Source organism: Seriola aureovittata, chromosome 15, assembly GCF_021018895.1.
Source record: "Seriola aureovittata isolate HTS-2021-v1 ecotype China chromosome 15, ASM2101889v1, whole genome shotgun sequence".
NCBI classification, from domain to species: domain Eukaryota; kingdom Metazoa; phylum Chordata; class Actinopteri; order Carangiformes; family Carangidae; genus Seriola; species Seriola aureovittata.
The window spans coordinates 19,925,500-19,952,130 of record NC_079378.1 but is presented as its reverse complement, the minus strand read 5'-3'; the positions used below and the strand labels follow the sequence as shown (position 1 = coordinate 19,952,130).

General features: G+C 39.7%; 1 protein-coding gene across 3 annotated transcripts; it reads right to left on the bottom strand.

Annotated features, from left to right (window-relative positions):
- Positions 1–716: 716 nt before the first annotated feature.
- Positions 717–26,631, bottom strand: robo4 (roundabout, axon guidance receptor, homolog 4 (Drosophila)). 3 transcript variants are annotated; one of them, XM_056398231.1, is made up of 19 exons: positions 26,164–26,631; positions 20,593–20,919; positions 18,895–19,052; positions 16,922–17,042; positions 16,572–16,710; positions 15,725–15,852; positions 13,264–13,379; positions 12,943–13,174; positions 12,688–12,809; positions 12,326–12,497; positions 11,966–12,163; positions 11,777–11,819; positions 9,777–9,889; positions 8,452–8,778; positions 8,139–8,243; positions 7,866–8,013; positions 5,078–5,329; positions 4,561–4,913; positions 717–1,915 (listed from the first exon to the last, which is right to left on the bottom strand). In XM_056398231.1, exons 1-19 carry the CDS (start codon positions 26,363–26,365, stop codon positions 1,734–1,736), a joined length of 3,438 nt encoding a protein of 1,145 aa, XP_056254206.1. In that variant the 5' UTR covers positions 26,366–26,631; the 3' UTR covers positions 717–1,733. The 3 variants fall into 3 exon arrangements, with proteins under 3 accessions (XP_056254206.1, XP_056254207.1, XP_056254208.1); XM_056398232.1 differs by having other exon boundaries at positions 4,561–4,910; positions 26,164–26,627; XM_056398233.1 differs by lacking the exon at positions 26,164–26,631 and adding an exon at positions 22,713–23,047.

The window sequence follows — 26,631 nt, the reverse complement described above, 5'->3', positions numbered from 1 at the left end:
CAAACGCTCATCCTCAACACAAAGTCATTGTGGAAATCATATTAGATTTACTGTAAGAGTATCTGCTGGGCTGCACGGCTTTTCCTCCTTAATACTCCTACAACTCAGGCATGGTTTGATTATACTGTCAAATCAAGTGTGTGCAAATGTTTTAAACAGGGAAAAACAATATGAAATCTTAGGTTTCCCTTGGAAAGAAATATAAACAGTTGAAAATTACACTCATCCTGTTTTTTGTCAAAACAAAAACATAGATTAAGGTTTAATTATTCTCTCCAATGGTTTTGTAATTAGCAGCCACTATCAGGTACTGCTGCATTGTTTGCCTTGGTTAGTCAAGCTAAACAGATGAGGTCTAAACATCACCTTCATGCTCTGCATAGCCATTAAGAACAGCAGGGGTCAATTAAAATCCAGCCCACAGGACACAGAGAGGGGCAGGGTGTGTAATTTAAAGATACTTCACTTCCTTCACTTCACTTCCTCTCACAGCACAATGAAAAAACCCCCCTACGAGAAACTGCAGATACATCCCGCAGGGTGAATGTTTACTTACAGCATCTGAACAGTGTGTGAAGGTGTTTTTAACATCAAGAGTAGTAAGTGGAATTTTTTTTTTTTTTTTTTCTATAAATGTCACAAGGCTTTTATTTCACAGCTCAGCTAAGGACACATGTCACATGTGAGGCCCTTGCAAAATGTAAAATTTAACTTCAATCAATACAAAGATTTTATTCAAAACTATAAAACACATCTGTAATCTAATGTGTACAAAAAATGCAATTTCTTACAAAATGTAAAATTGATGCTAATACCATTAGTGAATTTATATATATAAAGCAAGCATGCAAAGACTAAGCTATGCATACAACACTTATACATTGTATTCTCACTAAAATTCAAGTTATTTAAAGGTAAAGCCCTAAATTAGTTCAAATACATGTGAACAAACTAACGTTTTCTACTTCTACTATTCTAAACTACAGCATGTTTTGTTTCAAACATTGTGTAACATTAAAAAGTGGACAGGCAAAAATAATCTTATAATATAAAAGAAATCCCAGAATGTAAATTCAATCCCCAAAGGAAAAAGGAAGATGGTTTATGATCTGGAATGTGTTTAAAATTCTTTAAATAACATCTGTTGAATATGCTGCATATTTACATGTGATCAGTAAATCAGTCTGTACAAAAATCACTATGCTACAGTGTGTTTGGTAGAAATAAAAAAATCCTACAACAAACATATGAGAAGAAGAAACAAACATGTGCTGTGAGGAAAACTCTGCACTGTTTCTTCTGCCTAATGACTCCTTTCTCACTGTCTCACTGCATCCTGTCTTTGTGTCTTTCTGGCCTTTTCAAATCACACTGGGTGAAAGCATCCTGAGGGAACCATCTCATTATCCACTTCTCTAATGAGAAGGGGAAAAAAAACCTTTAGCAACTCAATGGAAGTTATTTGAAGGATGCAAAATAGTAGCTGGACTGCCCTGAGGTAAACTGGGGAAAGTATTTCAGACAGCAGATGTGCAGAGATGTAGCAGAGGTGTCCCAAACATCAAGGAGTGAGCTCCAATTATATTTCAAGTCCAGATATTAATCTGCACTTTCAGGATCAATAAATGTTGCAGCATACTGTTCTTGTCTTGCACTTCTGGCACTGCTGTGAGGTGCTTCTGAGGTTCTCCAGATCCAGTTGTGGTGTGTCTGTGTTATCCTAGCAGAGGTCTTTAAGTGTTAAAGGGTTTGGTGTTTCGGCCAGGATAGTGGGCTCGATACTGTGCCTCCATTTCCTCCACCCAGGCCATACTCCAGTCCCACGCAGGAACGGGCTCCAGCTCCCCGAACGAGTCGCCTTCCGCACGAAATGACGGATACAAGGCACTGAGGGGGGAGGCCGGCGGAGAGAAGTCTAAACACAGGAGAGGACAACATGTTGACATGAATTTCAATATCGAGCAGGGAAATTATGTTAAAACAGAAACTCTTTTTTTTCCCTTTGGAGAAGGTAACAGAGTAAGTAAACATTTCAAGACCTCTGAGGGGCACCTTTCACGCTGATTCTCTGGGGAAAAGCAAATTTAGTAGCTTCTTTGAAGCAGCTGTCTGTCACTGAAAATAAAACTCTTCTCATATATTCGAGACACCAAAACAAACAGTGTCATCTTACATCAGCTGCTCTCTGGATTCTGAAGTTACCGGCACATTTCAAAGACCTCAGAAAATGTGGTTGTCCAGGAATAATAATAGTTTATTCTAAGCTAAAGGGTTCACGTTAAAGAGGCCCTGTTGATTAATGTGAGAATGTGAAAAATAGTTAAACCCTATCTTTTGTTTTTGGTAAATGTAAAAGTGGATATTTCATTTACATTTCATTTCATTTACATACATTTCTCAACTGCTCACAGGGCAACTTCTATAAGAGTCTTCTATTATTCTTCAATAGGAATATTAAGGGACAGTATTTTGTATGGATCCTGATTAAAAATAATATATATTTTTAATTAATTCCCTCATGTCAAGGCTTCACATGTTCTCTCATGAACAAATGGCCTCATCCCTGTTTGATGCATATGATTCTCTGAAAACTGCTCACAGCTCCAGATCAGCAAGTTGCCAGTGATCCAAGGTTTTAGACTCATCAAACTTTAATGTCAGCCACTGTGAGACTGAATTATCAGCAGCAGAGAAAACACACAGGGGGTTTTTGCACGGTGAATTGCTGTATGGGTGAAAAATAGCTGAGGTAGACGACAGCCAAAAGCGAGAGTTTGGCAAATGGAAAAACGCTGAATGGTGCCTGTCGGGGAGAGCAGAGTGACTGATGACGTGACAAAGTGGGAAGGATGACTCATCTGGAGGTTCGATTTACTGAAAGGCCCTAAGTAACTGGCTGCTTCCACCTTGGATATTAGACTGAATGTCTTTGTTCCTTGAAGCAACAGACACATGCACAATCACTAATGCACAATGATGCAAAACCTATTCAGACATGTACATGCAGACACTCTCAGGTGAACATCCACACACATGCTAGAGAGGAGTATGCAACCTCCAAACCAGGACTAACCTCTTTTTTCTTTAGAATCATGAAAATGACAAGAACACACACACAACTAACTTGTCTCGTGTGTTTCATGTTTCTGTTTGACAGATTTCCTGTTTCCCATCAGTCTGCCTATGGGGCTGTGTGTTGTGTTACCAGTTGGGATCGTACTTAGACAGAGGGCGACATCTAGTGGAGGAGTGCCATAAACACAAAAGGACAGCATCCTCTATGTGAGGAGCTTGCAGGTTGCAGGTTAGAATCGGTGTGGTTTTAAATACTAAAAGCTATTTAGAGACTGTGTGGACTAGAATGTACAAAAACCCTCATTCTCCTTTACAATACTTCACTCCATGTTTAAAATCAGAAGGGCAAACTCATTAGTGTAAAATATGCAATAATCAACACGAGTGTATATGATGGAATAGTGGCATTAGAATGTGCCAAATGCCTCCAAATGTGGGCCTCCACTAGCTGGCTGCTCCATACCCTTATGGAAAGCCTTGATAGAAGCAGAAAAAACATGCCACACTTCATGAAATTGTTTTCAATTCTCATAACTGGTAGACATATGCAACCAGTGAAAAGAGTTACAAGTTGATTTGTTTCAAGGCGTCACAGGCCAAAAAGATTGTCAAACACTGTCTTCAAGAAGAAGTCAGATACTATTCTATAGTTTTCTTATCGTTAACAAATCCCATGTGCAGAACAAAAGCAACACTCAATTAACTAACAAGTGTGTGTGTGTGTGTGTGTGTGTGTGTGGGTATCTGAGGCCTGACATATCTAATTCCTCTGTGCCATTCTTGTCCGAAAGCTCTCACAAACACACCAATTAGCCACACTGTTACTGGGTATTCCTTCATTACGATGCGTATGACCACCGTACTTTATTTTTAGTCAGTACACCATCGTGCAGACAATAATATGGGCTGTAGGATGGTGTACTGATGTTTGTTTGGCCAGGTGTTTCACAAAAAAAAAAAAGAAAAAAATCATATATATATGAACTATGTGAAAACTATGTGTAACTGTGAAAGGTTTACATCTTCAGTAGGAAACAATGGGCTGTTCTTCCTGATTTTTTTTTTAATTTTCCTAGTTCAGATCAAGAGTCTAAGAATAGATGGTGTTGTGTGTTTACTAACAATCCCCATAATGCAAATTGTTTTGGCAATATATAAAAACAATATTAGTACAAATAATACAATAGTATATTTGTGTTATATATCAGATCATCCACCTTCAGCATTACTCACTCAAACACAATCAGCCGTTTAACCACTACATACATGTTGAATGGATAGATGGACAAGAGCGGGGAGGGATTATGTTGCAGGAGTAGTTTGAGTATTGATTTGGACTGTCAGGATGCACCACAGTTTTCCTCCAGCTAAACAAAAACAGGACTGGAGATCCTTTTTTCAAAACATCACTATTTTTTTCTAAATATAGAAAGATCTAATTTATCTGATTTGCCATGGGCATTGGCAGATTCCTCCTCTGCTTACCTGACAAAGAGGCTCCACTCATACTCTCTGTTGCCACAGCCAGCAAGCGGGCAAAGTTGGCACTGTCGTATGTGTAGCAACTGTCCACTGAGCTGATGAGGCTGGTGCGGGTGCTGGCCATGTTGCCGTCCGTGACTGTGCTCCAGGTGTTCCACAGCGAGCTGTCCCATTCGCTGTAGCAGGAGGAAGGTGTGCTCTGCAGGCGGGCGCGTCGCAAGCTAATTGGTGGAGCTTCCGGCTCATCGGTGGCGGGGTCATCCTCCAGATGAGTGGAGCGCACTGGCCCACAGATGTAGCCCAGGGTGGGGGAGAAGGGGAGCGACAGGGAGGGACGCTGCTCAGGAAGGACACTGCTGACAGAGAGCGATGGCATGGTCAGCTGTTGAATTAATGTTAACATCTACACTATGTTGCAAATGTTAACATTGACTGTTTCATCTAAAATATAAGATATTTTCTGCAAAGTTGTGCAGGGGTCTTGGCCAGCAAACACAGAAAAAGCTGCACCATCATTTACCTGAATCTCTCTGGTTTAGGGCTCAGCTCCAGATACTGGGTGGCTTCCTGTGTTGTCAATGTGCCATCATGTTCATCATCCAGTGACATGGAATATGATGCAGTAGACAGGTGGCTATAGGAGGGGCAGCTGTTGTTGTTGTTGTTGTTGTTGTTGTTATTGGTGGGTCCTGGTGGCCCATGGTGGCCTGATGCAGCAGACACCGACTGGAGAGAGCCCATGTCCACTGTAAGCCTTGTGGAACGACTGGAGCTGAGGAAAATGCAAGAGCAATATGTAGGAATGTTTGTTGTCTTATCCTTTTTCCTTAAATTATGACAACCATGCTAACACACAGGCAAATATGAAAAAAATTAGTTTTTTCGTTTTTTTTTTGTCTATGGGTAGATGTCTTCAAATGCGAAGCAGCCATTTAGCTTAGCTTAGCATAAAGACTGGGAACAGGGAGAAACAGCTAGCCTGTCTCTGTCCAAAGGAAACAAAATTCAGTAACAAGTGCTGCATAACTGTTAAAGTGCTGCTGCCTCAATGACAGTATTGTAGCCTGTTTGCTGACATACGATTGTATCTTGTTTGTTTAATCCATACACAAACATAAATGCAAAAACAAGTTGAGGTTTCATGCAGGGTTACATGCTGGACAATACAGCATTTCTTGGCAGCACAGTGATTTCCTGGAGTTTTGTTGTTGTGGTGACGTTGCCAAGTAAGCAGCAGTTTTTATTACCTTTGGACAGAGCCGGGCTCTCTGTTGCAATTTGCTTCCTGTCTCAATGCTAAGCTAAGCTACTTCCCTGATGGCTTAAACGGACTCACAAGGTGAAAACAATACCAACCACACACTGTCAACACACTCTTCCATCGTTGTGTATGTGGACTTCCTGGCACCATTTGCTTTGTGGTTTTTCTCATTTCCCCAGTTAGTACCCTGTAACAGCAGCCTTCAAGTAATCGTCAGCCAATAAATGAAATTTCTTTAGCGATGACATTCTCTTTTGTTGGCAGACAGCAATTAGCCTTGTGTCTCTTTTCCTGTCTTGGGTGTTTCCACTGAAGTGTGGCCATTCCTTGGGCCTTTCAGCAGGACAAAAACATACTGAGTGGAAGGAAGTTTAGGTCATCTCCGCCAAATGATGCACTGCAGGGTCTGCACAAGAGGATGTACAGTAGGAAAGTCTTGTTTAATAAGTGTTGTTTTTGAAATATGGCTTTAGAGTACTGTGCCATGTTTTTTTCTGTTTGTATCAGGGCTTTCCACAAGGATATATGGAGTAACCAGCCAGTGGGAAAAAAGCTAATGGGGGCGTCTATTCCATCATATACAATGATCTTAATTATTGCACATCTCAATGAGTTAGCTTTCCCCATTATTATTATTATATTATGTATTATATTATTATTATTATTATTATTGTTGTAAAGGAGATTATGATTCTGTGGTGCAGTGGTTAGCACTGCTAGAATGAATCATGAATGAATGAAAAAAAGAATTATGACTTTTGAGTGTTTTGGCTGTAAATAGCTATTCATATTTAAAACCACGCCTATTCTGGACTGATCAGAATATTTATTCATGGTTCTAATGTTGCCCTGTCTGGTTCCTCTACCTGCTCAAAAGGGATCAAAAGAACGACAGGGCATCCGTTCTAAATCTTCACAGCAATTAAAATGAAAACGAATTCAAAACTTTATTAAGGAATGTTTTCATTCTAACAATCTTGATGAACTGACTGTTGATTTCCACTACACTACACTAGCTTCCTTTTAGGCTCTCCCTTAACTTCTTTCCTGATATACTCCACGCCTACTGGCAGTGAGCAGGTCTGATTTGAGAATGAGAATTTGTTACACACAAAGCAGGAGGAAATTACTCAGTAACGTAACATTTTCCTCATACGACACAGGCCTGTCATTGTGACAATACGGCCTATTTTAGTGTGTTTGCAATGTGTCTTAGAGATTGCTCTGCTCTAAAAAGCTGCACTGTAAATAAAAGTAATTTCATTCATTTGTTCATTCATGAAGCCTGTAAACGCCTGGGTGGTGTATATGGAAGCACAAATGGGCCTTTTACTGCACAATCATCAAGCTGCCGCCACCAGTGTTTTCCAAAGTATCCCATCTAATGAGGATGTTGCCTGTCTGTGCAATCAATCAACAACGTCTCAGCCGAGCTTGCACACACAGACACACACTCATACAGCGTGTGGTGGTGGGAATGATATGGACAGACGGACACCTTTCTCTTTCATCATCATCATCTGTTTTGAAGATGAGGCTAGCGGTTGTAAAATGTACACACAGAAAATCACAACTTGTTAATTTAAACTACAATCAAAAATGTATATAATAATGGACTTATATGAGTAGTCAGTGCTTATGGAAAGCTCTGGTTCAGTCATTTTCATCTCAGTGTTGACTGTATCATGTGTTAGAGTTACACTCAACTGCACTGGAGTGAACTGAGTAGTGTAGTGTCAACCTGTGGGAACATATGGTATTCCATATATGAAAGGCTTGTAGGAGATGTAATGCCACTTGAAGGCTTATTGGAGGCCCTCCACTCATTGCGAACAGTTTCTGTGAACAGCTAAATATACGTACATGTGAAGGTCCAACTTGGCCCTCTTCACAAAAGTCTGATTTGTCCTGATGCCTATGTGCTACAGTCTTCCATTGTACTGCTTCTTCATCTGACCTGCATGAGGCTGCACGGAAGTTAGCGGTGCAGCTGCAACGTCTCTTCTCCGCTCTCTACTACCCAGTCAGAGATGTGTGTTTATCTTACCCTTCATCTGAGGTCAGGCTGTGTGTGTCTGTGGTGTTGTCTATTGGCATCGGTGGAGGTGGGGGAAGCATGTCCACTAGGTGCACTGACGCAGAGTAATGCAGCAAGCGAGGACAGCCAGCAACTTTCCCACAATCTGGATGTCCACCTGAACGGACACGTTGTAATGAAATAAATCATAGTTACTAAAAATAGGTAACCAGCTATTAACAACGATAAACACCATTGGTGTAATGTTGGTGTAATAGTGTTAACGTATAGATTTCGTCATACCGTGTCGGCCTGATGGTATGTGACTGAGTCTCTGTTTGTAGACACTGGATGGACAAGCATGGTTTCTGGTTGGTACTATGGGGACGCTGTTCACTGCATGCAACTCTGGGAGGAAGTGAATGAGGTAGTTTAGTGCTGATGGACACATTATCCAATACTCTGTGTTGACACTTTCCAGCCAAAGCTGTGTTATTGTCTGCATTCACATGATTATACTACATCCTAAAATAATGTATCAGGAGTTGGGGTAACATGGTGTGCACATATAAACAAATATAGGACATCATATTCTCAACTATCCACCACTATTCACCTTGTTTACTGTGGTTTTTTTCCCATGACTCCCTCAGCACACCCATCTTGGGTTGGGGGCGTATGGCGTGTTTCCATGGCAGCATCTCATGGCTCCCGTAGGGTGAGGACTTTGCAACAGGCTGAGTGAAAATCTGGATGGTCTCAGCTCCTTGCTGATGTGGTGGACCATGAGGCATTTTAGGGCGATGCCCAGGACTGTTAAAGGTCTTGAGGCCATTACCCATCAGGTCCACATAAAAAGTGCCATAGACGCCGCAGCTGTCGGTCACAATGGGGACAGCTGAGTCCAAACAGCTGGGGTCCTTCTTGGATGAGACTGGGAGGCCTAATGAAACACAGAGGAGTAGGTACAGACTCTGTACAGTTGCAGAACATATTTATGGTACTGAGCTTTACTGTCCTGATTTATAAGTAAAAAATGAAAGGTAAGTGTCTCCATCAGAAGTGATGAAATAGGGCGACAAACTGGACTATTCTCCCCTTTAAACATAGATATCAGTTCATTTATGATCCACTGTTGCCTTTTACTTCTGGTCCTCTTTGTGTTCACACAGACTCATTACAAACAAACCAACAGCTACAAACATAAAGTCAATGGACTGAAATGTAACTGGTCGATTGGAGAGATTTGGTGACGTCAACCTGCATCAACAGCTCCACCATGTACCCATCAAATTCTGGAGACTGACAGAAATTGAAACTGCACATTACTATTACAGACAAAGTGTCACAAAGATTTCACACACGTACTGATTATGATCATTAAGCCAACACGTTAACTGGACCTTGAATATTGTACATTGACTCACTTTTTATTGAGGGACTGGTAAAGAGTCTTACCAGGGCTACCAAACGTTATATATGTTTTACATACAGTACATCAGGTGAGGGTGTGTGGTTGGTCTGTTTGCTTTCATACCACATATCGCCCACACCACAGTCCCATTGGAAGTGGACTGAGACCACCTGAGAAGGAAAGTCTCTGCTATGAGGGACAAAAAACCGCATAAGCATAAATAAACAAACAAACCATTACATATTTAGATTAATGTATTTATTTACGATTTTGTCATTTTTTGTCCTTCATACTTTTGGGTCCAACTCATCAGAGTTTGACCGGCAGATTTCACACCAGCCTAAACAAACTAAATGAAATAGCCAAGCACACCGAACAGGTTAGGTGTGAAAGCACCTGAAGAGCCTCCTACCAATGTCTAACCAACAGCTGGATAGATTAGCATTTATATCAAGTTTGTCATGTATGTGAAGTGTTAGACCACCATTAACACTATTCATCTGTGCCAATTTGCCACCAATACTCACTGGTGCTCCTGATCCCTGGATGTTTCTGACCTTGGGCCCACAAATCCTGATACTTCTGGCTGAAGGCAGGTCTCCAGCCTCCAGAGATCCAAGGGGAGTCTGGAGCTGCCATCCTTTAGAGGAGGTAGAACATGTCAAGCCAAAAGGAAGTAAAAGGTGTAAACAAAATTCAAGTACAGAAGAAGTTTTATAAAGCTTTAATACTGTCACCAGTAAAAACACTTTAATTATTTATTATAATTTTATTATTATCCGTATGTCATTCAATCTAGTCGTGGGTGACATGGCCAGAGTCTTCTATCAGGGTATATGTAATTTTATATGACAGTAACAATATATATGATACAGTAATTGTTCTGTAAAAAAAAGGTTTAAAATAACTGTACCATACTGTCCACATGACAGAAGTCACACCCCTTTTAGTGGCAAGGAGTGAACCGGAAGGACTATAAATAATAACTTCTCTAATAATAACTCTTCTCATTTTAAGGAAAATAAAAACTGTAATACATGACAGAGAGCTGTTGAACAATATGTATCTTAATATAAAGTGCTTAATCTTAGAAAAATGAAATAAAGACTGTAGCTTGTTTCCCTTCTTGTTTTTTGTTCACTACATTTCACTTCTTAACGGTCTCGACCATTTTTATAATAAACAATCTCTACACAGCTTAACAATTGAAAAGCTTTGACACCTCCTTTTGTTTTTCTTTCCCTCTTATATCCCACTCCTCCACTTTCCCACTTATTTCTTTATTGAGACAATAAACTTTTGTCTCGTTTCATCTGTCCCTGTCTGTGTATCTTGCTCACCGACTCCAGTTGCAATGATTTGCGTAGTATCATCACATAACCAGTGCTATATAGGCTAGAAAAGCTGTGGCATTTAAAATAGAGATACTCCCTCAAAACTGAATTTTACTCTCATTAATATATAGCTTACAGGACTGGGTCCAGATAAGACAATGTTTAGGTCTGGGGTCTGAGTCCAGACCCAGTCCACCTATTAGTGACCTCTGCACTAAGTTATAGGTACCATGGTGGGAACAGTAATGTTAGATCTCTACTGGCAGACACATTTCTACTGCTGCATGGTGTATACCATCATATCTTCTAACCCTAATTCAAACTGATTTAAAACTACAAAGAGTATAGCTGCGTTACCACAGCAGGAACTTTCCCCAGGAACCGGGAACTTTTTGAGGAACTATGCAAATTTCCACCGCAGGAACCAGGGTCTATATTTAGTTCTGGGGTAATTGATCGACCCCCAAAAAAGTCCCTGGTCGAGGGGTAGTATTTTCCAAAGGTTCAGGAACTTTGGGGGGGGTGTGGACTGCAGTGCTGAACATTTCTGACTGGTCAGTACTCGCTGCAGTTTATTTCACCCACGATGTTTAAAAGTCCGCAATGAGCGAGCAAACACATTTTCCATACTGTGAAACAGGTCCGGGAGAAGGTAAAAAAACTGAAACAGGACTTCAAAAAAAATAAAGGACCACAACAACCGGAGTGGCTAGGGTTGCCACCAGTCACATATAATACAGGATTGTCCCGTATTTGAAAATAAAATGCTGCGTCCTGTATTGAATATATACGGGATTTGTTATTGTTTATCATGCAATATTTGTCCCGTATTTTTGTTCATGTTATGTCTTTAAAGCGCTGTGAATAATGTAATGTCAAGTAATAATTTTGCATAATCTTCCCGGGACTTTAGGCCGCGATGTAAACGCAGGCAACACTGGGCGACAGCGACATTTTAGTTCCTGAAGAAAAGTACCGGGAACTAAAATGTTCCGGCTAATGACTTCTGCATCACATTAGCTTAAGGAAGTCTTAAGTTGGCATGAGATCAAAACAACTTTTGTACCAGAGGTGTCAGATTTTACTTAACAACTATCATAAACCCACATTTGGTGTTGGAAGTTTTTTTTTTTTTCCTATGACATTGTAGAATATTTATAATCACCAAGCTTTGCTAGTTTTTCCCATTTTACCTGTGCTTAATAATGAGATCTTCACTGGCCAGTCTGCGCAAACCTATGAAAAAAAAACAAAAAAACAACAATTAAACATATAGAACAGCTCATTTGTTCTCTTAACACGTGATGTCATTCAAGTGCAGTGGAGATTTTCAGACACATTTTTTTTATAATGAGCATTTTTTAATAGAATATAACACACACCTTTCGCCTTGCCATGTCCTGGTATCAGGTGGCCCGTCCTGCTGTGGCGTCTGAAGAGGCAGACAGCTGCAACCATCAGAACACACCAAAGGAGGGCGCCAATGCTGCCGATCAAAACTGGGTCCTGAAGCAGGGCCAAGAACTGGGACAGATCTCGTCTCTGGCTGTCTGACTCAGGGAGACCACCCACCTGTGGGTCTGAGAAGCAAATAGGAAGAAGTTTTAATCAGTTATGAACTCACGATAACCTCTCCTGTTTAGTGTAGTTAATACCACACAGAGGATACTGATTTCATTTTGTGCTCTATCCTGATACAGAGATTAACAACAAAGATTTTCCTGAAGTGTCCTTTTGCTCACTGATGACAAATCCATGCAGGTCACTCAGCATTCCTACTCCAGCCCCGTTGACAACAGCTATGGTGAGCCAGTATCGTTTTCCTGGTTTGAGAGTAGAGATATCGAGGCTGTGTTGGCCACTATCCACCGTCCAGTTCTGGTACTGCTGCTCCTCAGACTCCACACACCAGACCTGAGTGGAGAAACAGTTTGTATGATTACTCATTAATGTTTTTAATTAAGTTCTGCAGCTGCCTGTCACAGTATATTGAGGACATAATAATAATGGGATGTTTTCTCAGAGTGGTTCCAGATGTAGCTTTCAGGAGGTGATACTAAATCTGAGTGTAGAGTCAGAAGCTGTAAAACAGTGCTGATATTACCTGGTAACCCTGGATGATACCGTTGTGGGTTTCATGAGGAGGAGGCTCCCAGCTCATGTGGACGGTGTTATTAAGATCATGGCTCACTGTTATGGACACAGCCAATGGAGAGGCACTGGGAACTGTATAAGAAAATTACAGGTTACTATTATCTCCAAGTCGTGGTTGGTAATGTATACTTGTGTTCTTTAAAGCACTTTTAAGTGTTAAAAAGCTACAGAAAAGACACAAATACTATCAAATGTCATTTCTCACCTGTCTCTGGAACTCTGAGATGCCGGGTGTTGCTCTCCCTTCCATACAAGTTGCTGCCGTAGGGACGGACTTTGAACTCATACTTGTAGCCTCTCTTTAAAGGGCCCACCTGAGTCTGGAAGCTGGGCAGTGTCACCTTTTTTGCTACCCAATCCGAGCTGGCAGGCAGCAGGGAGCGATAGAGAACCTCAAAGCCATCAAGGTAATGTGGCTGGGATGGGAGGAACTGGAGCTGGTCAGAAAGCGAAAACAACATGAATCACACACCTGAAATATTCACACTTTCTCTGAAACGCTCTGGAACAAACAGCATTCTTGTACCTTCCATTGTACATGGGATATGTTGGACCCTGGGGCTGTGATGGTGACATTTTCCAGAGCCACTCGCAGGGCTGACAGCTCTTTGTGAAGGTCTTTCTGGGTAGTGCTGACAGCCTCTGGAAAGACAAGAGTTTTATTTCAAATTATTTTTTAAATCTATTTTAAACATGGACACATGGGACAAGCTTTTTTTTTTTTTTAAAACAAACGAAAGAAAAAACAATCACCAAAATATCATTTTGAACAATATTTTACATTTTCTCTAAAAAGGCTTTAAGTTATGTGTCTATTTTCTAGATTTATGTGGTTCTGTAATTAAGATAATGTATTCAGCAGCTATGGATATGCAGTACAGGGACGTGTTGTGAAACCCACTGAAAATTGTTTAGACATGGTAGATTCATATACCAGCAGTAAGGGAGATGTTCGGCAGGAATGTTTTCACTATTATTCACTTAATGTAGAAGTAACATCTTACAGGTGCACTCACTATTGACCAAAGAAGTCTATGAGGCTCTCTTTTGCCTTTTATTAATAGAGTTGGTGGTATAAACGGCTCCTTCCTAAGAACCAAAATCTCAGAGGATCTCAGCTTCTTTCACCTGGGCCAATGACCTCTCAGTCCACAGCCAAGATGCTTCCGAATCAATTATAACAGCAAATACAGTATTACCTAATTATCAAAGCAAAAAATGAGCCTCTCTCTAATCAAAGTAATCAAATTGACCGACAAGAGGAAACTCCAAAACATGCCATATTATAGTGTATGTAATGTGTGTACAGTGTACTGCTGTGGCCTATGCTTTATCACAGAAGTTCCAAACCTTAGGGTCATGAACAAGTAATGGGCCTCTGAACAATTGCCAGCGGGCTGTAAGGAAACAATATAAATCTAAGAAACAGCTGAATAATATTTATTACATAACTTTATAGGCAGCTATAGGCTATTTTTGCTGTAATTACCTTGAACTTAGCACAGTCTGCACTGCTCCTTTCCTCATCACTCCTTCTAATGCCCCCGACAACAATGTACTGAGCTTGTCTTTGGCACAAGAAAATGATGGCTAGGGACCCCCATCTAGATCTATCTATAGGGGGGATACCAATGCAGCAAGTTAGGAAAATGAAACTACTTGGCGTCATAATCAATGACCGCTTGACCTGGTCAGACCATATTAATGCAATTATTGCAAAAATGGGGAATCAGGTGACACAAGGATTTGTTCCCTCACATCTAGGGTGCTGCATGGATGTGTAGTCAAAGCGCAGCTACCAAAGCTATCTAAAATCTCCACCTTGCACAAAATAGGGCCACAAGACCAGCTCTTTACTGCTGGTTTAAAACTAAAGTCACTAACATGCACCACAGTCTGTCGTGGTTGACTGTTGAGGCTAAATGAACATACAGACATCTCACATTTGTCCGTAATATAATTGTCGAAAGAAAATTTGACTTCTTTACAGAACAATTAGTACAGACAAGATCGGTCGCACAAACACCAAATTAGATAGGTCAGAGCTTCCAAAGTCAAAATCAAATCAACTTAAAAACTGCCATTTACCCAGAGCCAGAAGCAAATACCTGTTTAAAAAATCACTCAAATAGAAACTGATGAAAGAGACCACACTACAGGAATAATACCACCTGCCAAGATGTTTGTTTTAACCCTCAGCATTAGATTAGATTGTTTAAATTCTGTACACGTATTGTTTAAGTTATCTGATATGTTGAGTATTTTGATTTTATGTCATTTTGTTTAAACTGACAGGCTGTTTGTGTATGAATAATTTTATGTGGACCCCAGGAATATTAGCAGCTGTTTTAGCAGAAACTAATGGGATCCTAAAAAATAAAGAATAGTGATCTAAAATTAAAGTGCAGTAAGTTGTGCCCATGAACCATAACGGTGACACTTGACATCTGACTAGGCCCAATGTCAGCTAATAAACACATAAGATGTCACTGTAAGTACTGTAAAGTAAAGTACCCAGTCTGTCTTTACCACCTTTCAGCTTTCATCATCAGTGCCTTGAGTCAGTGTGAGGACACGACCTGAGTGCTGCTGAGACGTCTGGCTACATATTTTTATTCACAGTGAAACACAGACAAAGAGACATTACATCTCAGTTTCTGTCAAGTTTTGTTTGTTTATGCTCACTCTCGTGAGGTCTTATTTCTCCCTCTTTCTCGCATATTAAGGCTTATTTGTGTGTTGGGAGGATAAATAATGTGATAAATCATTTGTGACCCAAAACGTGAATTAATTAATTTGTGAGCAGGCAAGTGAACCTGCAGACAGATAAAACAGACCCCCTGTTTGTTTGAATTGATGGTGTTTTAATAGAACAATTAAGCTTAGCACTCTCAGTTGGCCAGCCTGCAATGAAATTTTTAACTGAAAAATGATCTGTGGTGCAAAAGAATGTTTGTGAATCTCTGCTTTCTCAGACTCCATCTTACCTTCAACTAGTAGTTGTGCACTGGCAGTGACCACACCTACATCATTGACAGCAGTGCAAGTGTACTTCCCAGCATCCTGGGCTGTCACATAGTGGATCTGGAGAGTCTGGTCTGGGTTTACAAGATACCTGTATGTAAATATAGAGCAGTAAATGGCAAAAATAAATCTGTCAGAAAAAAAGTGACATTTAGATTTGGCAGCCATTTAATTGGTTTCATTTTCAAACCAGAATGTCAGGAAAGAAATAAACCCTGAGGAGCTGAAGCAAAATATATAATATGTATGTATAGCAGTATGAAATGGGATGTACTATTACAGACTGCACTTATGAGCGTATAATTTGTCATCTTATTGTGTACTTGGTTGTATATCTGAATGCATATTTAGATAAATTTGAATATACACTCTTGCGTATTTGAATGCATATTTAAATATACGCTCTGATTGTTGTTTATATACATATCTGAATGTATATTTAAATCATTGTCCTCTAAATGAACTAATGTTTAAATGACAGAAATTTTGTATCTCTCCTGTTAATATTTCTTTTTATTATTTATTTTATTTTCTGTAATCAGATCTCACTTAAATTAGATCTTGATCTCAATGTGATTTCCTGATTAAATAAAGTTAATATTGTATATATACTGTAAGTGTACATTCAACCTGATGTTTCAGCAGTTAGTTAGAACAGCTGCCACTTACAAGTTATACTGGTGGTAAAAACCAGAAAGGTTTATGTTGAACCGTAATTTGCAATTTCAGGTTCATTGTGGGAAACATTAAGGTTCAGGTACTACTCTATGAATGGAGTCGGTATGTCTGTGTTTTGTCATAATAAAGTACCTGCCGTTGGGCAGTGGCCCTTGCTCTCTGCTCCAGACCACAGAAGGTGGAGGGTCACCTTTAGCTTGGCAGTAGAACTGGGCGGACTCCCCCATTCTCACCGACACATTTTCTGGCTTCAGCACCAGAAGAGGCTTGGCTGCAGTAAGAAGAGAGAAGAGGAACTCAGTACTGAGCTTTACTGTATGGCACCTGGGTGTAGTTTATTTTGTAGAGGTTGTGATCTTATCTTGTCAAGGTAAAAAAAAAACAAAAAAAACAACCTGTATAATGTATTTCTGAATATGGGGCTATATTCAAATCTGGTGCTGTTACAGCAGTTATAATTTGATTTGGTAATGTTGTCTCACCCAGCACAGACAGCCGAGCCGCTCTGCTCTCTCTCACCCCCACAGTGTTACTGGCCACACACACATAAGCACCAGAGTGGTTCTTCTCTGCAGGAGCGATGATAAGCTTTCCACTCAGCTCCTACAGCACAGCAGCAGAGTGCAGAAAACACACAGGACGCACAGTTCACAGTTACAATGCAACAACTTCACATGTGATGTGTGTAGGTATGTCTTTGAGCATAAGATAAGATTTCCAAGCAGGTGCTGCATATGATGTTCTGCTGTTGCTCTGTACAGTATGAACTCCTGTATACCTCATTGTTAAAAATAACCTGACAGAAAAAACAGCTCTGTGATGGATTTGAAAGAATCATGCTCTAATGTCTTTATCAGTTTTAGAGGGACACTTTGTTTAAAGACTAAATAAAGAGTTTGAATAGAAATAATTATGTAGCCCCATTCGGACTCGGTTAATTCCTCTAATGGAGGTGGGGTTATTAGTGATTTTAGAAATGTTTTTCTGTGAACATCAACATCCTGGTATTTCAAAGTGAATCTCAAGACTTTTTTTTTTCTGCAGAATGAGATGCTTTCTTTTTTTTGTCTTCCATAAAATCAGTGTGGAATTTCACTTGTCTGAAAGTTGAGTGATGTTTTTTTAATGTTTTTACTAATCTGATAGATGGAAATATGCTATAACCAACATACAGGGCTATTTAGGAAACAGCATGATGACAGAATAAATTGAAGCCATCAGGCGAGCGACACCCCATAAAAGATCATTAAATTGTCTGCTGTAATCTCAGCTACAGGATTTAGACTATATTTAGCTAATTGTCACCATTAAAAGTAAATTAAAAGCCAAATTAGCTTGTAGCAGTTCGTGTTTGCAGTGTACCCATGGATGTAGACGCCACTCAATTACTTTAATATTGATGACAACTTAAGCATGTGATGAATCTCAGTTAATAAGTGTCTTTTCTCTAAGATTTTAAATGCAGATTAGACGATATCTATTCATGATGGACATCAGATAATGATGAACTCGTATCATGCGTATCATGTTCGAGTTCAGATTTTAGTTATCACTCTGAGAAGGAGCACAACTTTTGACTCAAATTCACCTTAAGCAAAATCTTCGCCTTCCCTTCAACTCTCCAGCGTAAATGCCTTTCTCTTTTGGCTTTGTCCTGCTGAATGTCCATGTCTATTACAGACCGTCTGCGACTATGAGCTATTGATTTGATTCCCGACCTCCCCCTGTAATGTTAATCCTTTCTGAGTGAGGCTAAATCCAATCTAATTACTTTATTCATATCTTTAGAGTGACATAAATGTATGTGTCCTTCACATTACTAATGTCAGTGTTTACTTTGTGCTAACTTTCCATTGGCCGTTCATCATATTGTCACTAAACTCTAACAAAAGACTCAATAGCTCTTTTCTGTAAAGGAAGACGTAACATAGCTGGCTTCATTTATCTGATAAGTGAAGTTTCCTTCAGAAGTGTAAGTTACATAAATGTTTTATTCAGACATGACAGGACATAGGTGAAGTTAGTTGAAAAGTAATAATATGAAGGTAGAAGAGTGTTTTCTGTTTTCTATGCATCACTTCTAACAGAACACTAAACGTTTCTCAACAATGTCATTAATTCTAAGATAATTCTGCTGCCTTTTTTATAAGGGACGCTTGTTTAATTTTTATTTCCTCACACACTGTATGTAAAGCGTTTTGGTCGATATTCATAGTTTGAAAATATAAGGGCGTGCTGCTCTGATTATTAATTGTGTTTGTATGATGTTTTCTTTCATAAGAATATCATGTTGGAAGTGTCTGTCTGACTGACTGACTGCCCCAACTTGTATTTTAAAGTCATTGGGCACCTACTCAGAGTCCAACATGCAGAATTATTAATTACTACTTCAACATTATGTTATTTTTTATTAATAAATAAAAAATCATCACATGCATGTCTGAAAGGGCCTTACAGTGTAGTGGTGGTCGCTGCTGTTGATGGGCAGGCCATCTTTCTTCCAGATGATGTTAGGTTCAGGGTGTCCCACTGGGGGGCCACAGTTTAAGACAGCCACCTCCCCCTCTCCCACCTCCACATCACTCGGCTGCACGCTGAACTCCCCCTGCAACACTACAATGACTCAGAGTCAACTCAAGAGCCATGGCAACAATGTACTGTACTGTACTGGGGAACTTTGAGAAAACATTTCTGATCAGTCGGCTGTCTAATCATCATCTGGGTGAAGAGGAATAAAATACATTCAAATGTCATATCATCATATATTCATTCATTGTTCTGTGCCTATTAATCCACCATTTTATGTTTCCATCAAAACCCATCTTAAAGCAATAACAACAGGAGAAATCCTTCATGAGACTTGTCCAGTGCCACGTGATGCCCTCTTTGCTCCTGTCCTTTCATGTCAAATCAATAATAAATCCTTTTCCAAAAACCTAAATCAAAAGTCCCAATTTACACATTTACACATTTCTAACAATACTCCAGTAAGCACGCATGCAGCAGCTCACAACTGCCACATCCCTGACCAAACATCACTGTGACTGAGTGGGCTCTACTCATTACCAGCTACAAAGGAAGGCAGTAAACCAGCCTAAGGCAAAAAACCATGTCACTTAAACGATGGTTAACTTGCTTTTAACCATCGTTTAAGTGACATGGTTTTTTCTACTAAAGATGACAGCAAACACTACATTTAATTAGAGTTGCAACTAATGATTATTTTTATTATCCACTGATCTATTGATTTTTTTTTTCAAACATTGATTGATTGTCTAGTCTGTAAAATGTTAGCAAAGGGTGAAAACTGCCCAGTACATGTTCCCAGAGCCTGAGATAACATCCTGACATGTCTTCTTTTGACCTTCTGCTATCTGATTGATTTTTCTGTCGATCTACTAATCGATAGATTCATTGATTGATTGTTTCAGTTCTACTTAAAATCATTTTTTCCTAAACCATTCATGATGGAAATGATGTTTCAATACACGATCAGTGACAGAAGCTCATTTTCTGCTGTTACTGTCTCTTTCTGTGCCAAAGCACGTAGATTTAATTTTAACTTTTCAACATGGCCTCTGTGATCACTGCAGCTTTCAGCTCTGTGTCCTGTAAAGACTAAAAGACAAGCAGCAGCTGCTGCGTGTCGACTGCCTCACTGGTATACGGAGAAGTAAATAATGAGGGTCTGAGGTCAATTAGTACCACAGTTTGACTCCGTCCTGTCCAGCAAACATTGACATTGTACCTCCTCTGTCACTGTCACCAAGTACATTTTCATTAGCATTCTGCATGTGCATGTGTGTGTGTGGGTGGCTTTGCCTTCATCTCCCCATCCCACTCCTCTAAAAAGGTGTAGGGGTTGGAGGACAGGTGACCTGCTCTGCAAAAATCACATATGTTTGTCTCCTATCATTTAGCTCTTCAAATTAAACCTGGAGTTTAAAGTAATGACTTGATTGACAGTAAACCTCTTTATGCAAGTGATATATTTTTAGAACTGAGTATTAAACATATCTGCACAATATTCTTAATATTTTGGCTGAATAGGGCTGGAAGACAATACTGGTGGTAAACCAGGGTAAAACATAAATGGGACTCCATGTTTGTGTTCATTATAACAGCATTATACCCACACATGCGTCCGTCTTACCTGCGATATACAGCGATGCATTACGACTGGTGGCCTTCCCTGCACTGTTCCTGGCCACACAGGTATAGATGCCCTCATGTGACTGACCTCGCCTGCCCCCTTCAACGCTCAAGAAGAAGAGGCTGCCCTCTGACAAAACCATGGTCTGCCACTGCCCGTCACCATTTGCTGCTTCCAGTGGTTGCCCGTTGTGCAGCCACTCGATTGTCGGCCTTGGGCTGCCATCCGCCCGGCAGGAGAGCGAGGCGGGATTCCCAACTTTCACCACCACGTCAGAGGGGTGGTGGACGATACGGGGCGGCGTGTCCTCTGCATGTACTCTGGAACCTGTGGAGGGAAAAGAGCGAGTGACAAACTGCATAATGTGGCTCTATTTAATCAGATTAAGAAAAGCCAAAGAAGCTAACCAATTCTGAAAGGTGCTGATTTGATCCTCACACTTTCTCCTAACAGCATGATTATTATATGATCACAAAAATATTATGGATGTATTTATCCCAAAGGTTCTGCATTGCACATGTTTGATTATTTATGTTCGATATTAATGTATTAATGTATACAATATATACACAGATACCACCTTGGCGTTCATTTAACTGGCAACAGAACACACAAAACAAACATGTTTAAACCTTGCTACCAACAAACAATGCCTATTTGCAGCCGGCAGCAGTGGAATGCCATTGTTTGAACTTCCCATGGAATTGGATGACCACACTAAAGGAAACGGGGAGACTGTGATCAGCTTCCTGATAGGAGAGGAGGCTTGAGGGTCTCAGGAACATCAACCACAACAAAAGCAGACTGGAACTCCCCCATCAACAGCACATCCGCAGCAGAACAAAAGACACTCTTCGAGAGGAATTTTACCCTTGACTTTTTTGACTCTTTTGGAAAGTAAATATTTTCTAAATTGAAGACAATTTTAGAAATAAAGTTATTACCACATGTCAAAAAGGCCACCATGTTTAACAAGATTTGAGAGAAGTAGTTCAACTCTCACATTTTGCTTCTTCTTCATAAAGTCTTAAACTATGTGTTGCGTGGTGCCTGAGTAATTCACAATCAAACACAACCAAATCCTTAGAAAATAAAAGACAGAGGCAGAAGAAAAACGACTGCCAAAATATCAAGAATCTGGAGATATTCATGAGCTGCAAACATTAAGAATCATATTAGAAAGGTTGAATTTGAATTAAATATAATCCTGATCTGACCACATATTTTTGGCTGTCTAAAATGGGCATGTGCTTCTTGAGCTGGTCATTCATTCACTATAGCCGGAAATGCCTTCAAATTACAGCTAACAATAGCCTGTTTAACCTCATTGTCACTTTGTCTCATCACAATCTGAGTAAAATGAGGCTGTAGACAAAACATCAGTGCATCACGATTCCAATATTTGTAGGCATTAGTGCATTCTTACAAGCTTTTTCTCAGGGGGAAGCTTGTGATTATGATGCTTCTCACCCTCCAGACATCAATGAAATGACAATATGTCTCAAAGAATTTAGATACAGAAAGTATTCAAACATGTGTCGGGAAACGAGCTGTGCTGCAACCAAACAACACACCTCAAGCTTAAGCCACCTGCACCACGTGTTGGGAAGTGCCACACCTGCTGGAGTGTCCCAGAGCAAGACACTGAGACACTGTGAGCTGGAAGGATTTATTGATTAGTTGATCAACAAAAAATTAATTGGCAACAGATAACTAAGTGTTTAAGTGATATTTAAGCAAAATGCCAAAAATTCACCGGTCAGAGATTCTCAAATGTGAATATTTCCTTGATGTTAAGTCTTCCACAGTGAATGTCTCTGGGGACTGAACGGTTGGACAGACAAAACAAGTATCTGAATATGTCAACTTGGGCTCAGATATTTCAGTATTTTATGACATTTCATAATTCAACCAATTAATCAAGAAAGGAATCAGCAGCTGTTAGTGGAAGCCCCAGTTGTTGGAGGAAAATAAAATCAGATTTTACGCATATAGTGCACTTTAAGTATGATTTTATTCTAACTGGACCTTCAGGAGACATACTGTAGGTCACAGTTTGGTTGACATATTTGAAAAGTAACATTAGTCAACATATGAATGGTTCAGAAACTCAAACTCACCTGACAGAACAACTCCAAACACCGACAATATGAAAACACCTCTGTTCATCCTTAACAGCGAACTGTCATCGAGACAGACTTTCAGAGCTAGCTGATGAATAACTTTAATTAGGCTAACTACGTAGCTAAAAAGTATGATGAGAAATTTAACTGCCTTTGTCTCTAATTGTTTTTTTTTTTGTTTAGTTTTTTTTTTAAAAGGGCAACTTTACTTTACAAACTCCTGCCCCATAATTTAACTCGCTGCCAGCTTCACTCGTCCTGTCGTGTGAACACACCAACGTCAAAGTAGCTCAGTGACATGTAGCTTCCTCTCCAATGAGTTTTCAAAATAAGACTCATCTTGACAAAAGTACATTCCAGTCTGCACATAGTTATTACAATATAAATCCATTTATTTGATTTAACCTTATATTCTATATGGTTTTGTCACACTACATTCCAAAATAGGTTTTAGTTTTATTCTTTTATTTGCGAAAACGTGTCAAAATTGTAATTTGAAGACCATTCGACAATTTTCCGGCATTCTTCTGGCTTTCTGTCAGAGACTTGACAGACGCAGTGGCAAAAGGCGACATGATGACTTGTATTAATGAACTTAATCAATTTCGCTGTATTCAAATGTTCATCTATCTACCTGTCTTGTCTATCTGTCTGTCTAAAACTTTGTGTTATTGACAACCATATTGAGGAGAAGCTAAATTTATTCTAAACATGTTCAATTTCACCGCTCGTCTGGACTAATTCCTAGGTTTTCTGGGGCTTGTAAGAAATCACTGTGGGACGACTAATTGAAGTTCAGTAGTCAATATAGACCATCAATCGCAGAAAGCTTATAAAAAGCTGTCAGATTTTTCGCACACGGAAATATCACTAGGGAGGGTCCATGGCAGCCAAGGACACTGCTGGGTAATGAATAAGTAACTATCTTTAATAAAAAAAAAGAAAAAGAGGATGGGACAGCGGAAAGTAATAAATAAATGGGATGATAGATTAATATAAAACTGGCGATGTTTATTTTTTTTATTGGAGTTACATGTGTTGGGGAAAAGTTTCTTTTATCAGTCCAATAAGCAATCCAGCTGCTAATCTTAGAAGGCTAATGTCGTCTCCCCCCACTTGACTGTATTGCTAAAAACACCTCAAAAGACAATAAAAGTGAATAAAAAAATATTGACAATACTGTTATTTTCTGGCCACAGCGAAATCACCTGCTCTTCCAATCTCGACTGTTTTTTGTTTCTTGTTTTAAATTTGATTTCACAATTTGTGGCAGCAGCTCAGTCAACACTGCCATGAGACAGGAAGTTCAGTCTCCCTTGTTTCCAGACAATGGAAGGAAATTATGTATCTCTCACTCATGCAGTGACTTCTCAAAGTATTTCAGCTGTTCAACCGTCTGAATTGCACACAAATTTACTTGAACTCTGTTGATAAAAATATTGGCTTTGTGTCCCAATTCCATACAACAAACTCATTTAAAGCAGGTAAGAGTATAGTGCACATACACACACACACACACACACACACACACACACACACACATAGATGCTAGATTGTGGATTGCGGTGCATAGTGCCACATTTCAAGACTTTGGATAAATAGGTACAAACTCCGCTGAAAAACTTTTGTAAAACTCCTTTTTTAAAAAAAAAAAAAGATACTTTCTCTTGCTGATGTTTTCTGTAATTAGTGGCTTTCTGAAGCGGAACTTCCACTGACATATGACAGTGTAACTTATATCCACTCTGTTTACTATGATGTGATGGTATAAAGTATAAATTTACTGTAATTTAACTTGAATGTAACTTTAAGAAGGAAAAAAGAAATTCTCCCTTTGCTGTGTTTCTGCCAAGTTCTATCACAGCAAAGGAAGCGCAGCCCAGAAATAAGTGAACTACCACGAGTTCATTCCTTCCAATGGCTCACATAAATAAAGTATTGTTTAGTGAACTGCTCATTGTGAGGCTCAGAAAGACCATGGCTAGGTGATGGATGTTTATATTGATCCAACAACTTGGGCTTGATGGCCCCGGCATCGGCCAGCTTTCAGTCTGCAACAAAAGCTTTAGAGGGGATGAAGGATGAGTCCCGGCTAAACACAACTCATGGGAATGGTGCTGGGCTGAGATGTGGTGAGGAAGGGAACCTCTTTCAGGCTGTGGACCAAAGGTCAGGAGAAGTGAAGGAATGGGCGAAGAGGGCGGGGTGGAATAAGAAAAAGAAAGAATGTGTCAGTCTGGAATTTGATAAAAAGTGACTTCAGAGTAAATTCTGGGTGTAATTCAAGTGTGTTGGGTAAATGAATCAGTCCCTGTGGACATGAATTACTGCTTTGAGCTTGTTTAAACAAAAATGCATTGTGTATTCTAACTTACTGCACTTCTATATTAGTGAATTATATCACATATATTAGTTAGTGGCTTAACTTAATTGCAAGTTTTTCTTCTGACATGCTGTCGTTACATTCCATCAGATTCAAATTCTAATAAATTTGTTGTTACTCATTACATTGTCTTTTGCAAATAAACCTTTACAAGGACTTTTAAAAAGTTTCAGCAGCTGTGAAACCTTTTACACAACACACTTTTCATTTGTCTTAAAATACTGACTTTCCTCAGCAACAGTTTAACCGCAATGTAGCATTTGGCCTTTTTAACAGCTGAAAAATCAGACTTAACAAATAACTTTTCCTAATTATATGACAACTTCTTATAAGCATGATTCTGGACTGATGAGATGTTTCAGAAATCTGCAACAGGAAATGACACTGTTTGGAGTCGTACGGAGCCCAGCTGTAAAACACAGTTAAATACAATTGATGTTTATATCTGTGAGCAGTAATGACAGCACTACCACCGCCCCTAAATCCTATATCAGATTTCCAAGTTATAAGGTTTTTTTTAACTGGGAGTTTAACATGTTCGCACTGCTCAGAAGTTTTAGTAACATACAGTAACATATTACAAGACAAACATTTATTTATTTGGTGTAATAACAATACCTTATGGTCATTATTACTGTATTTTGTCACTTTCATCCAAACAACTCAGTTTCAGGCAAAGGGAAGAGTTACTACTTTTCAAAATCTATGGTTTTAATAAAACCAGAGAAGAAGAAAAGTAAATATTTCAACAATTTCAAAAGTTAATTAGTCAGTTGCAATTACTATTATATTTCTTTACACAGCCTTCAGTGGGGTGTGTGGGAAACCAAACAATAATGTTACCAAAAAAGAATAGTTCATCTTATTTCACTTATATTTTCCAAGTATTTCCTACATGGTCAAATTACTAAATTCAACATCTGATCTTACCTGGTGAGATGCATCAGAGGTCTGCCTGTTATTGCACAGGTACTACCTTTACACCTAAATGCGCAGTGCTGTATTGCATGACAATAGAATAATGTGTGTCTCCAGTCTCAGAAGTCGCGTGGGTTAAGAGCTCACCTTTTCTGCGGTGCGGCCTGCTCCTGTGAAGCGCGTGCTGGTGTCCGACACTGTGACGAACATGCTCCTTGACCCGGGTCTTTGACCTCTTGTCCAGTCCTGGCTCTGTTGTTGGACAGATGTCTTGGCACTTGCACCTCTGTGAATACGCTGCCCAAGTGTAGAACCAGGACACACAGAGAAGCCACGCACTGACCCGCATCTTCGGTCCACGAGTCGACACTTCCTGGATGCAAAACCAGAACCCTTACCGCATCAGCTCCATAGTACCATCCATACCCTCTGCCAATTCCCTAACTGTGGCGCTCCACCGACATTCAACATGTGACCTTCCCCTATACACCACTTTTTATTTGGAGATAGTTAAACAGTATGTTTTCTTCATATTCCTCAGACATGGCTGTGAGCTCTTCTTCCCTCCCTCTTTAATTTGGCTGCTCCTGGTCTCCACATCTCCCTCCTCTTTGG